The 15,088-nt window shown below is 38.8% G+C and overlaps 1 protein-coding gene across 1 annotated transcript in view; it reads left to right on the top strand.

The window, feature by feature from the left end:
• Positions 1–7,856, top strand: part of LOC105481498 (taspase 1) — a 441,844-nt gene extending 433,988 nt beyond the window's left edge. The window contains exon 15 of the mRNA XM_071079677.1: positions 7,797–7,856. Coding sequence (XP_070935778.1) covers positions 7,797–7,841 — 45 coding nt within the window. The 3' untranslated portion in view covers positions 7,842–7,856. The remainder of the gene's footprint in view (positions 1–7,796) is intronic.
• Positions 7,857–15,088: the final 7,232 nt, after the last annotated feature.

The raw sequence follows: 15,088 nt of genomic DNA, 5'->3' as shown, positions 1-15,088 counted from the left end.
CTAGGCTTGTGGGACACCTGGACTGCCAGCAACGTTGCACTTCCCTATCCTCCAACACACACAAAACCTAGGAAGACTGGGGTGACACCTGTGGCTCTTTTCACTTCATGCTAAAAGCCCCTAGCTATACAAAGAGTCCATGAGACCACCAAATACGTGAGTTTCGGAGGAGGTCAAGAAACTATCCAGAGGGAGTGCTATTTTTCCCCAGGACAAGGCTGGAGCGGTGGTGAAATAGGACCCGCTTCTTGGAAGGATTCCTGATGATTCTCCCTGACATGCCAGATTCCTTTACTGCATTTCTGTTGTGATGTTAAAACATAATAACCTGCTCCTCCAGTGACCTCTTCTGCAAATAGCCAACCCTTATAGTTCCCACCTGCATTGAAAAGAGACCCCTTTATTGCATTTGCTTTGTTGTTATTATTTCCGTGCAAATTCTGGAAAGCACAATAGAATCTCAGGCAACATGTTATAACTAGGGGAGAAAAGTGCATCATAATTACAAGGTTTTGTAATTTCCAGGCAAAAAAGAGGACAAACTATTTGGTCAGAATTAAATCTTGGAGTCTAGATGTTGGGAGGGTCCACAGAGTTCATTTAGCTTCCTTTACAGATGAGGCAACAGGCCCAGAAAATTAAATAGACATTCTCAATATTGCACAGGGACTTGGTGGCAGCATCAGGACAAGAGCCCAGGTTTCCTAACTTCCAAGACCAACGTGCTTTCTGTTTCTGAAAGTAAACTTTCAAAAATTAAAGTACGCTGTACATATGGAAAAGACCACATATCCTGGCTGCATAGCCGAATGGAATTTTCACTATGCAGATCAAGAAACAGAATGTTACCAGTACCCCAGAAGCCAATTACCCAAAAGTTACCAATATTCTGACTTCTCTCACCATACATTTGATTTGCCTTTGAAAATTAATTCATCAAATTTTACAGTATATACTCTTTTGTGTCTGGCTCCTTGTGCCATCCTCTATTGCTCTCCCCAGCTTTTTGCTTCAAAATAAATTGAAAACTATAGAAGAGTTGCAAGTATAATAGAATGAACATCTGTAGTTCCTTGTGGTAGACTGTTTAAAATGACCACAGTTTTCTCCCCATTGTCTCCAGGCTTTTTACAAGCTGGCTTTGTATCCCTGGAAGCCTTGTGATTTAGTTTCACTAACAAAATGCATCAGAGGTGATTTTGTACCAGTTCTGTGGTTAAGCTTCAATAAGCTTTACATGCCCTCTTTCTCCCTCAAGCGCGCGCGCGCGCGCCTCCGTATCGGAACTTTCCCACTGCCATGTGGATAATCCAGGACTAGCCTCCTGGAGTGATCCTAGTCACCACTGTTGCCCCAGCTGACACCTGCCTATTCTCAGAAGCAGAGCCGCCCAGTAGACCTGCAGTTGATCACAGACACATGAGAGAGATTAAGAGAACCCAGCTGAAACCAGAGAAAGCACCCAGGTAAGCTGCGCCTAAATAGAATGAGAGGTGAAATGAATGGTTGCTGTTGCGAATAGGGTAGTTCATCACGCAGGGCAACCTGCTAAATACAACCCTTCACCTCAAATACTACAGTAGGCATTTCTTAAGAGTAAGGAGATTCTCCTACATCATCACAGCATAATTCTCATACTCAGGACGTTTAACATCGACACAATAATATGATCTAACTTATAAACCACATTCAAATGGTTCCAATTGTCCCTACAATATTCTTTACAGTAACTCTTTTCTGTCCAGGATTCTGATGAGAATCACTCTGCATTTAATTGTCATTGTCATGTCTGTTTATCACCTTCGGTCTTCAACAGTCCACATCTCCCACTCCTCCTTTTTCTTTGGGTCTTTTGTGCCGTTAACATTCTTTAAAAGCCTAGGCCAGCTGATTTTGCAGAATGCCCTTCAGTTTATATTTGTATGATTGTTTCTCTAGGATTAATTTCGGATTGTGCGTTTGGGCTAGGAATGCTGCCTGGATGTTATGTTCTTCTCAGTGCATCACATCAGGGAATCCGTGATGACATTTTTCCCAGTTGTGGGTAAATCTATTTCAAGATATGGAGATCCTGAGTCATTTTTGTGAGGTTAAATGGGAAGAGCTCTTGATTGAAAATATGTCAGTGTGTTGGCTATCTTTTTCTTATGTGTGGAGAAAGGGGAAATATGAGTTCATCTTAATTTCCTGGGAATTTACTTCACTTTGTTCCAAGTTGTTTGTCAACATCATCCAACTCCCTCAGGGTAGTGGGCTGTGACCATATTAGAGGAGGGCTGTCCTCAGGGTGAACTCTATGAATCAGTAATTTTGTTTGCTGTAATCAAAAGTCATTATCAATCCATTCTTAAAAGCTTAGCCTTAAATTCTTTTTTTGTTCACCTTTTTTGGGGAGCAAGTCAGGCTTAGTGTAAGACAAAGGAGAAATAAATTTGTTGTTCATGAAAATTGTTTTTAGTGACTTAAAAATAATAAATACCTTAGCTTTATGACGCATTTAAAAAAAAACACAAGGAATATAAATATACCCTAGGGAAGTCAAAAGAGCTCAGTGAAAGAAAGAAAAAAGCCAAAGGGCTAGAAGTTTTAACTCTTTTTCTTAAAAAAAACTAAAGAATAGTTGAAATAATCTTTCAACAACTTCAGTTGAGATTATATCTGAAAGAAAGCTAAAGCTGATGAATTTGCATTTAGAAGTGAATTTAATCCAGCAATTCCTTAGCAGAGAAAGATCAAACTGACACCTCTAAGATGCCACATCAGAGATGTCTCCACTCAAAATAGATTTGCGACTGGCTGGTTCTAACATCTTTACTAATAAACACAAGATCTCATCATCAATGCTTGTGGCGAGGATTTCACAATGACTCAGGGTGTAGTGCCTCATTTGTGAGCCAGATGTGTCTAAACTGAAATCTGAAGATTCTCACTTGTAAACTCTAAACAGGATGATGAAAGTTAAATGAGAAATAGCGTTGTAGAGAAATAAGCATGAAGGAGCTGTTTACACGTTTTTGGAAGCAAATTTAGTGTGGTTGTTATTTTATAAAGGTTGAGATTTTCCTTTATTTACCTGGGGTCTAACTTGATTCTGAAGTTGTAGTTTAGTCAATAACCATCAACTTTTATCCATAATAAGTGACAAACAAAAAGTAGTGTTTTGGAATAAAGATTTTATTTGTTGGGGCCATGAAAGCCAAATAATTAAAACTTTAAAGGGATGTTTTGGTTACTCATAAAGATTGAAAGATAAACTGTTCTCACACTTTTGTGTGTGTGTGTGTTTCTGTGAGTAAACAACATGTGATAGTAATATCAGGCATGGCAATATTGAAAAAACAGTTGTAGTAGTCAGGGAAAGTAAAATTGGTTGCTATAACAAACAATCCCTCCAAAGCCCAATGGCTTAGCATAATAAAAATATGCTTTTTGTTTATGCTGCAATAGTTTTCATACTTTGGTATTCAAAGGGCAGTCTTCCTTTGATGAGGGGACCCAGGCTCCTAATTAGTGGCTATGAATTTTGTAGAACATTCATATAGCAGACAAGTGAAGAGAGAAAAAGTATATGGAGGCTCAGGATGCTTTAAGGGGCAGACCACTTGCCATTGACCAGAACTTAGTTACACCGACCCCACCCAACTGCAAGAACAGTTGGGAAATAAAGAATTCCTATAGTGCTTAGGAGGAAAAGAAAATGGAAAATGGGTATGTTTCTACATAGAATTATCTCTGCCAAAACCCCACTCCATTTCATTAGTATGAGTGAAGATCATAGTATCATACGGGGACTAGAGTAAGGGTCAGCAATTTCTTTCCTATTAAGCACTGGAGAGTAAACATTTTCAACTTTGTGTCACAAGAAGAAAAAATCAAGGGCATTAACCTATATACTTATATAACCACTTAAAATGTGACCATATAAAAATGTAAAAACCATTCTTTGCTCATGGATCTTACAAAAAGAAACTGGGGGTAGGATTTGGCCTGTTTACTTGACATACTATTTTATTTAACCTGAGCAATATATAAAATCCTATCTCTTACCATAGTGCCAATGAGTGAGGACTGGTATAGTCAGGCCAAGCCAACATCCTCCTATGTGGCTGTCTCATTATGATTATTATCTAATTATACAATATCTAGGAAAAGTAACCATTCTGAAACAGGGAGAGAAATAAGAGCAAGGATAACGGTAACATCTGAGTGCTTAACTGAGATAACAGAAGTACTGAGTGAATTGAATAATGGTATAATTTCAATTTTGCCTATTTTACTAATCCCTGGAGTAGAGAAATCCTAAAAGGAAATGTTTAGTGCTACAGGATTACCTTCTTCTCAGACTCCTTCCTAAAATGATTTGAATTTTGGGTGAGACTTTCAGTTGACCATTTATGGCAAATTAAATTTGAAAATATAGACTTAATTGAGGTTATGATGATTATGCAGAACAAGTTATGGTCTCAGAAGATTGCATTTAAAATAAAAATGTTTACTGTAAACTGAAAATAAACAGCAAAACTTAGGTTATGTTTCAGAATGTGACAAACCTATATGTCGTTATTAACAGGGTTCATTTCTGCAACATAATACACAGTTAGACCATGCTATTTAATATTTTCTAGGCACCTCATTTGTGATGACTCTAATTACTGAGATTCGTTCAGTACTTCTGTTATCTCAATTAAGCACTCAGGTGTTGCCTTTCTCCTTGCTCCTCTTTCTGTCCTTGTTTTAGATATTGTATAATTAGATGATAATCTTAATGAGAAACTGGAATTATTAAACGGTCCAGGAAGAGCCACATAGGAGAATGTTGCCTTGGCCTAACTATACCAATCCTGACTCATTGGCTCTGTGGTAAAAGGAGTAGGATTTGATCTATTACTTAGGTTAAATAAAATAGTAAATAAAAGAAAGCATTGCAAAAATGTGGTTTGTCACGAAAGATTTTACTGATGAAGATTTCTGTTACTTATAATTTTTAAAGTATTTTTAGTATTATAAACACGATATTTTTCCTCGAAAATATGGGGAATTATTTTAAATGACATTGAAGTTATACATATCTCTATTTCCTAAAGATGATTATTGTTTACCTCTGGTATAGTTCTGTTCTGTTTACACACATACACACACACACACGTATGCACATGTAAACACACAACCCATTTATCTGCACGTGCAAATATACATAGACTGCATACGTATATAGACATTTGTACATAATTTGGGGATATAACTGAAACCATACGGCCATTAAAAAATCTTCCACAAGAACACTTTTAATGGCTGCAGCATGTGTTCTTGTATGAATATATAGTAATTAGCCTACCCTCTATTTTTGGACATTTTCATTATACAAAATTTCCTTCATTAAAATACCATTAAGAAGTATATAGACAGCAAAATGAGTGCTTATATCAACAAAAAGACATGTACAAATATTCATAGAACCTTAGTCCTAATAGTTCACAGCTGGAAACAATCCAAATGTGTATCAATTTTAGAATGGATAAACAAATTTTACTGTATCTGTACAAGGGAATACTAATCACCAATGGAAAAGAATTAATGGCTGGCGGCTACATGTAACAAGGTGAATGATTCTCACAGACATAACTTTTAATGGAAAAAAATAACCAGATGCAAAACAATACATTCTGTATCATTTCGTTTATATGAAATTCAAGAACAGGCACAACTAATTTAAGGTGATGAGAGTTCAGCATATTGCTTGTGGGAAGGATATAGACAGGGATGGGGTACAAGGAAACCTTCAGAGTACCTCACATGTTCTCCATCTTGATCTAGATGCTTGTGCATATATGTAAAAGTTAATTGAGCTGTACATTTTAGATTTGTGCACTCTATGTAAGCTGTACTTTAATAAACAGAAATAAGCATAAAGATAGTCTGTGATACATCTTTGAAGATAGGGTTTGACTATATTTGTTATAAGTTCCTTAGCATAATCTTATACATTCTAAAAAATGCTATTTTGAATCTTCAAAACATCTATGATCTCTTTTCTGTTATAGCACTTTCACAAGCTAGATAAATGGCAGAATTTTTAAAGATAATGTTAGTAATATTAGATTTGTCAAAGGAGAATAAATCCATGGGAGTGTCATGACTAGGACTCTTGCATTCTTCTTTGGGCTTGAGATAAATTTCAATTTAATCTAGCACTGAATATATTAAATCTGGAATAAAAAGTCAATATAATGGAAGATCCTTCTCCATTAACTGTGGTTTACAGAAAGAATTCATAAAAGGATTCTTTAATTTGTAAAATTTCCCAGTACAATTCAATTATGATAGAATGAATAAACAATTGCATTATGTTTTCAAGGATGCTGCTGGTTTATGGAGCAAGGAAATACACAACCTACAGTACATTAACTTTCTATTTGAAGACTGTATGTATTAGCTTGGTTTTTGCTATGATAATGCTGCTTAACAAAAACACCAAAATCTCAGTGGATTACAACAAACACCATTGTAATTCACACTTACAAATCTGCAGGTCAGCTGTGGTTTATTGATCTTGGGTGGTCTAGGATGGAGTACAGGTTTCAGGTCAATTTCAAGCTTTCTCTTCATGTTTGCATTTCAGAACCCAAGCTGAAAGAACAACAACTTCATTGGGCTTCATAGTACAGAGTGTACACTCCAAGAGGCCTAGCCCACGCACACAAGCACATATAAGGTTTAAATTCACATTGCAGCCTTTTACACGCCATTGACCAAAGCACCATGACCATACCCGACATCATTGGTGAGGTAGAAGACTGGGCTGAGTATACTTCATGTGTATCAGTAACTACCGATGCATAACAAACAACCCCAAAACTTAGTGTCTTAAAAAAGCAAACAACAATTTATTATTTCTCACAAGTCTATGAGTTCATTGGGTAGTTTTGCCAATCTGGGCTAATCCCAGTTGTGCATCTGTGTGAGATGGCCTGTGGCCCAGGACCTGGTTCATCAAGGATAATCTCAGCTGGGACAAAACAGCTCTGTTCCATGTGGTGTCTTATTCACCAGCAGACTAGCTTGGACTTGTTCTCATAATGATGACAAGGTCCAAGAGAGAACAGAAGCTTGTGACATGCGAGCCTACACTCAGATGTTGTAGGATGCCACTTATGCTGAATTCTATTGTCTAAAGCAAGTCACAAAACTGGCCTAGACTTAAAGTGTGAGCTAATTCCAACTCCTGATAGGAAGACTTATACAGGTACATTGCAGAGGGTATAGATAAAGGGAAGAGTAGGGAAGTATGGCTGGTTTTGCAATCTACCATACTGACTGCAGTATAGTTTGGTAAGGGTGGTGAGGAAAGGAACATCTAGATTCTAAAAAGCATTAAACAAATTTCAACTTAGTTAATTAAATTTCAGCTTAGTTTTCCTATAACAGGGATGCTACTAAAGCAAACAAGAAAAACTGGGTTGTTTATCTTATATTAGGATCCTATTGTGTGTTTTCTAAAATCATTAAGTCATCACCAGATGATGGTGTTTTGCCCACTTAATACCTTAGTCAGTTTCATCCTGAGACCTTAAGGAAGTTGTTTACTAGTGCCTTATTATGGCATAGGGAGTTGGCGCATAATACTTTGTCTAACTTGTCTCTCTATAATTTTAGTATACATCGTTCAGTTAATTGTAGTGCGAGACTGCATGGTCAAAGAAAAATGATACTATAATAAGTTTTGGTAATGAATAAAATTATGTAAATAGGGTGTAAGTTTTATTCTCATTTTCCCTGATTTTTTTTTTCCCTTTAAGATTTCTCACTTCTCCCTTGGATATCTTCCAGGAATCCCGTGGTAAGTTGGATTGTTTTCCCCAGTGGAGTGTTTCTCTGCCCAATTGATATATCGATATTAGGCTTAGTGGTATGCGATGGTTGATTTTATGTGTCAACATGACTGAGATATGGGGGGCCAAGATTAAACATTCATTCTGAATGTGTCTGTGAGGGTGTTTCTGTATGAGATTAGCATTTGAATTGGTGGACTGAATAAAACAGATTCTTCCCCAACATAGGTAGGCATCGGCCCATCCCTTAAACAGCTAGAATAGAGTGAAAAACCGAAGGAAGAATTTGCTCTCTCTGCCTGATTGATTGACTTTGGATATCAGTCTTCTGCTCTTAACTGGGACTTACACCATCAGCCCTCCAGTTCTCAGAACGACACCACCAACTTTCCTGGTCTCTGGCTTACACATGGCAGATTGCAGGACTTCCCAGCCTGCATCATTGCATAAGCCAATTCCTTATAATAAGTTTGACATCTATGTCTGTGTCTGTGACTGTATCTCTCTATCTATCTATACCTATGTCCTATTGGTTCTGTTTCACTGGAGGACCCTGATTAATACACCGTGTGACTTGCTTTGGCTAGTGGCATGTGGGTAAAAGCAACGGTATGTCAGTTTTGAGGGTAGGCCTTCAGAGACTTTGTGTATTTCTTGTGCTTCTGCTCTGGGGCAGCCAGTGTTCTAAGAAAGATGAGAGACATGTGGAGCAGACCTTGACCTGACTTGAAGCCTAAAGCCAAGGCCAGCTGAGCCCAGCTTAGGTCACCAACCCCACCTGCTCTGCAGATGTGTCACTAAGTTATAGAGTGATTGTTATGCAGCATTATTGTGTAATTAGTTAACTGATTCCTAAAGTTTCCAGAAAAATGAGCTGAATTATCTCTCCATGATGCAGGTTCCTATTTACTGACACAAAGCTTGGATAAACAAATTCTATATAAAATCTTGCAGTTGGGAGACCACTCATCTCCTACCTTCACAATTTGCCACATCTATATAACCCCTCCATTATTATTAACCTAATGTTTTTCTAATTTCACATTAGAAAATTCTATGTGTGCATTCACCAACTCCATTTGTTCTTATCCTGGGCACACAGAAGAATTACATTTTCCATCCAGGTGGGGTCATATGGCCGAATTCTGGCTGAGAAGTGTTACTGATTCACTCATTTCTAGAACTGATTCCTGAAATCTGCATTATTCTTTCTCTCTTTCCCTTTCTTCCTGTCTCCCCTTGTCTACTGTCTGGATGCAAAGAATACAGTTAAGGACTCCAGAGTTCTAGAAAATGGCAGCTTCAATAGAGGGAATGAATCTTGGGTTTTGAATGACCTTGTGCATCAGAGGCCTTCCTCCCTCTTATCTCACCAACCTGCATTGGACTGTCCATGAGCAAGAAATTAATGTTATTTTAAAAATTTATCTATTATTTTATTATTTTTAAGATATCAATGTTTATTATGTTAAGCCACTGAAAACTTGGGGGTATTTGTGTAGGCAGCAGTTACCCTGTGCAATAAAAAGCATAATCCTTAAAATTAAAATATATTCATCCTCTTATTACCTGAACTTACCTTTTGTACCGTCTGTGATCCACATGCCACACTTTGAAAAAACACTACTGTGATCCAGATCCTTATATACAGTCAGGGAAACTGAGCATCAGAGAGGGAAGATGCCACCAAGTGTGTGTAGTGAGTTAAAGCAAGAGCTGACAATACCTCCAGGAATGCTGTCCATGCATCCAGTCCACCAAGAACTACAGGGCCAGCTCCCCTCAGGATTCTGAAGTAGCTTGTTACAGACACTGCTAATATCCCGTATCACCTGGGCAACACAGATAGATGCCAAGGACTCCCTCCTCTGATGACCTGTAACTCTGCCTGAGGGTGTTCTCTAACCGTAGGAGTGCATCCCTGTCTGACCTGCACCCAGTGATGGAGGCCCTGAGAACAGCCCTCAAGCAATGACAGACAGGAGGAGTGAGAAAAGACTCTGATTTCCTTCCCATGTGGTGTAACTCTGGGGACTGTTCTATGCAGATCCAGAGGGTCCTCAGAAGGGATGAACTCCAGTTGCCTGCAGAACTGACCTGCTCATTAGCACTCTCAGTCCTGGCTCCTTCCTTCTCACTCTCACTTCCCCTACCTGATGATATGGCAGACAGTGTGTTATGAACTGTCCTTCCAAATTCATGCATCGAAGCCCTAATCCCCAATGTGATGGCATTTGGAAGTGGGGCTGTTGGGAGGTAGTTAGGTCATAAGGGTGAGGCCCTCATGAGTAGGATTAGTGCCCTTATAAGAAGAGGCATGACAGCACTTGCCTTCTCTCTCTGCTCTCAACCATGTGAGGATAAACAAGGAGATGCCTGTTTGCAAGTTTGCGAAACACCAAGTGGGCCCCCACCAGACACTAAATCAGCCAGGGTCTTGATCTTGGACTCTTTGGCTTTCAGAACTGTAAGAAATAAATATCAGTAGTTGAAGCCACCCAGTTTGTGGTATTCTTTTATAGAAGCTCAAGTAGACCATGACAGAGTCTGAGGGAGGGCATCTCTCAGGAGGTGACATTCGAACAGACACCTGATTTTGAGAAGGGACATACTGGAAGAGATTTCCAGGCAAAAGATCCACCACTTAAAAAGTCCTGGAGGTCGGAAAGGGCTTGGCATATCCAAGGCATAGAAATGGGCTTGTATGGCTACAGTTAGAGGGGAGTGGAGGAGGAAGTGCTTGGAGAGGTGGGCATGGGTCAGATCCCTATGGAGAGGCATGGATTTATTCTAAGAATTATGGAAAAACAGCAAAAGGTCCCAAGCAGAGGAGCAATTTGACCTGATTTATGGTTCCAGAGCTCAGTAGCAGACCTTTCCAGAAAATGCAGAAGCCAAGGCAGCCCCTTTTGGTAGGAGGCAACACAAGGTCCTAGGTATCCTCCAAGAAGTTCCTCTTTGAGGGGAGTCTGGCCCTGACGGGACTCAGTGCTTCCATGCACTGTGCAGAGCCACCAGCCCTCTGCAGACAATTTCCACCGTGGTCTGTTGCGTTCCTCCTTCCAGTCAGAAGGGGCTGGTGCACGTGGCCCTGGCTGGATAAAGATACTCTCACTGCTTACAAAACATATCTTGGGCCCAATTCTGTCTTAAGACCTTTAAAATTGGCAGCTACTTCATACCAAATCCAAAATGGATTCAAATGGGAAGAAAATATAAATCCACTGGTGGCATGCGCCGGTAATCCCAGCTACTTGGGAGGCTGAGTCACAAGAATTGCTTGAACCCAGAAGGCAGAGGTTGCAGTGAGCCCAGATCATGCCACTGCACTCCAGCCTGGGCAACAGGCCGAGACTCTGTCTCAAAAAAAAAAAAAAAAAATATATATATATATATATATATGAATATATAAATCCAGGATTAAAAAGATATTTTCCCACACATCACCCACATGAAATAAATGTCTTTTTGCACAACACCTTGTTAAAATTATTAGAGGAGGCCTCAGTAATATTTCCATGCCCAGGGGAAGAATTCTATTACAAAGGTGGACAAAATGGGCCCTTGAAAACTCCAACAAGGGATCCTGGAAATGGCAGAGGAAAATTGTGAGCTCTAGATGTAAAATAATTGAATAAAAGTGGCCCAGACAGGCAGAACAACTCAGCCCTCTGAGGAGTCTCTGTCACTGGCTTCCCATCAAAGGTAGGGAATTCTGTTGCAAAAGCAATTAGGTTGTTTCAGCCTTGGAACTAAGATGTCTGAAAATTAAAATAAAAGTATGGAAATCCAAAACCAATCAGTACTCAAAAGACTGATTAAGTCTGTCTTTAAACATACAGATGCTTGAGTAATATTATTCAAGTTATTATATTCATAGGATTCTGAGAAGTCTTATGACATTACTACGCTTTATGCGAGGTGATTTTAAAGCTGTTTTCGGTGTGAACCAATGTGACAAGCATTTGGACAAACACTTTTGTCCCTCAGAAACACATGTTTATTGTAGTTTGAAAATGGTTTTAAAGAGTTGGGTCAGACATTATTTTAAAGAGTGAGTTTATCCTTACAGATTTTGCATTTCTTTCTCTGAATCACCCAGCTCCTAATCCCTCCTCCTAAGTTTAAAAAGATGATTTGACAATACAGATTACCTTCTTTGTTTTCCATTTAGCAGAGCTTGTGGTTTTTATAGGCATATAAACTGGTTTTATAACTTAATTCTCTACAAGTTGTGGCATGAAGAGAAATAGGCAGTGGCTATAAAAAATGTATGCTAAATCACTGCTAATTAAAAATGCAGCTATTGACCATGTTAACCAAACTAATTAATTGCTTTTCCATGTTATCATTTAATTAATTAATTAATTTATCCATAAAGGCACATTTCATTAAAATAGACCATAATTTCAAGTGCACTGTGACTGTTGAAACTATAAAATCTTTCGGTAGTTTAAAATCTGAACAAGATCCTAAAGTTTGGTCCATGAACTAAATTGAGTGTTTGCATGTGAAATAGATGCCTATGTACATGTGTCTTTATGAGATTGCTGATAGCAGATATTTTACTTCATTTTAATTTATTTATCCTGACATTAGAAACAGAGTTCAAGTTGTGGCATTATCAACCTTATAATCTTCTCTGTGCTGCAATTTCCCTCATAAACATGGGAATAATAATAGCAGCTCCTTGTAAAGCTGTTGCATGCTTATTAAAGGATCTAGAATTCACTTATTAAAGAATCTAGAAGAGTGACTGGCACACAGTAACATTTAATATATGTTACTTATTTTCCCCAACCCCTAGCACCCAGTTTTTGTGCACGTAGTTAATGCTTAGTTACTGCTTATTAATTAATATTTTGGTTAAAAAAAAACCTTTTCTAGAATTTGAATGATAAAACAGATACTTTCATTAGTTCAGGGAGTCCAGTGAAGCTCATTCCACAAACATTCATTGTGTTAAACTAAATTTAGCCTAAAGCTGCCTCCTTACATATGTTAAACTCTGCCTGCAGGCTTCTATCTACATAGTGAACTATAGCTTAACTGGATGTAGAAGACGACTATAATCTTCTCATAACAAATAGCTGATACTCAGCCAATCACAGTAGCCATACTTCAACCACTCACAGGTGGCCAACTATTCGAACTCTGTTCAAATAAGGCAAATGCTCAGCTGTAACCAACCCAGCTGTTTCCGTATCTCACTTCCGTTTTCTGTACGTCACTTTCCTCTTTCTGTCCATAAATCCTCTTTGACTACGTGGCAGAGCCAGCCTTGCTCTCAACATATTCTGGTTTGGGAGGCTGCTGTAATGGTGAATTGTTCTTTGTTCAATTAGGCTCTGTTAAATTTAATTTATTTAGAGTTTTTCTTTTAACAATTAGTATCTAGCATGTCTTACAGTGAATCATGAATGGTGTGCTAGAGGTGGACATAGTGACTTGTGAGAGCTGAATGTTAAAATTTCAGAAATGTTGTGAGCTACTTTTAATCATGGCCATTATTCAGAATTAAATTACATAAATGTACAATTAAAGACATGGCATTACATGCAAAAGTAATACTCAAAACTTATTTCCTCTTTACTTTACGTTTTACAATGACCTTGAATTTACTAACATTTGCTGCATCTGTGTGGTGGACGCACTGTATAACCATGTGCTTCTGCACGTTGCTTTCCAACTCCATTGAATGACATCATGTTGGCGGCTTGAACTCAGCCATGGAGGGAATATTTATGCCATTGAAATCAGCAAATGTTACCAGTCGGGGCTCCCTTAACTTGATTCCTTCCTCCCTGCAAAGCTGGTTGCTAAATATTTATCATCACCCCACTGACTGAGCTAGGCCTGGAGAGGGGTAGTGGGTATGGAGGGGTGGATACCTTCAAAAAGTTTACCATTGGCCAGGCACGGTGGCTCATGCCTGTAATCCCAGCACTGTGGAAGGCCGAGGCAAGTGGATCATGAAGTCAGGAGATCGAGACCAGCCTGGCCAGCATGGAGAAACCCCATCCCTACTAAAAATATAAAACATTAGCCGGGCATGGTGGTGCATGCCTGTAATACCAGCTCCTCGGGAGGCTGAGGCAAGAGAATTGCTTGAACCCAGAAGGCGGAGGTTGCAGTGAGCTGAGATCTCGCCACTGCACTCCAGCCTGGACAATAGAACGAGATTCCTTCTCAAAAAAAAAAAAAAAAAAAAAGTTTACCATCTCAGAGTCTACAATTTTTTACTGCTTCATCCCAAATTTTTCTTCATTTTTAAATTTTCACAGTCCATTACATCAGGGAAAACTAAACCTATATTTGTGATAGTTCTGATCAAAAATCTGGATGTATTTCCTCTTCTCATTGCCTTCTTTTTTTTGCACATAAATATTTAAATAGAAATTACTATGATAATTAAGTGCTATTTTTCTTTCTTTTTTAGTTGATTGACAATGTCTGAAGAGTTGTGATAATACAGATAGTTATGGTAGGCATAATGCAAAATGGCAGCAAATTAAGTACCATCATCCTCCCAGTTATTCAAATTTCTCCCTCCCCTTCCCCTCCACAGCCTATTCAGCAGCAAGTCCTGCTGATTTTCTACCACTAAAGCACAGCTGGAATCCACCCACTTATCCTCAGGGCCAGCCCTCTCAGCCAGGCCTCTATCATCTCTTGTCCAGGGCTCCTTCAACACTTCTTAATTTTACTCTTGCCTTTCTCCAATCCCATTCTCCCCACAGTTGTGAGAATGGTCTTTTAAACATGCAATCAGGCTACATCACTCCCACTTTGAAACCCATTTAGGATTGTGCTTTGTAGTAAGATTCCTCACTATGGCCCATAAGGATGTGTAAGAATCTGGCCTTTGCTTCTCTGCCTTACCTCACCTTTGGCCATTTTCCCCAGGGTTCCTAAATTCCAGGCTCATTATTCTGGGAGTTCCTGGAACACATTCATTCTTTTCTGTCTCAGGACTTTTGCACAAGCAGGTCTGCTGCCTGCAACCCAACAGTCTAGGTGCATTCTGTCTTTCAAATATTAGCATCAAGGAGGTCTTCCTTGATCATCCTGTGTAAAATAGGCTCCTCCTCTTGCATTTGTCTTCACCACAGGTCTGTATCTTTTTCACTTACTATGTTTTTCATTATTTGTAAATATGTATTATTTGTTTATATAATTGTCTTTGTCTGGTTCCCCAACTAGAGCACAAGCTCCTTGAGCTCAGGGGTAATGTTCATTTTGTTTCATGAGATTATGCC

Source organism: Macaca nemestrina, chromosome 15 (assembly GCF_043159975.1).
Source record: "Macaca nemestrina isolate mMacNem1 chromosome 15, mMacNem.hap1, whole genome shotgun sequence".
NCBI classification, from domain to species: domain Eukaryota; kingdom Metazoa; phylum Chordata; class Mammalia; order Primates; family Cercopithecidae; genus Macaca; species Macaca nemestrina.
The sequence above is the reverse complement of the archived record's forward strand: the minus strand, read 5'-3'. Positions and strand labels throughout refer to the sequence as shown.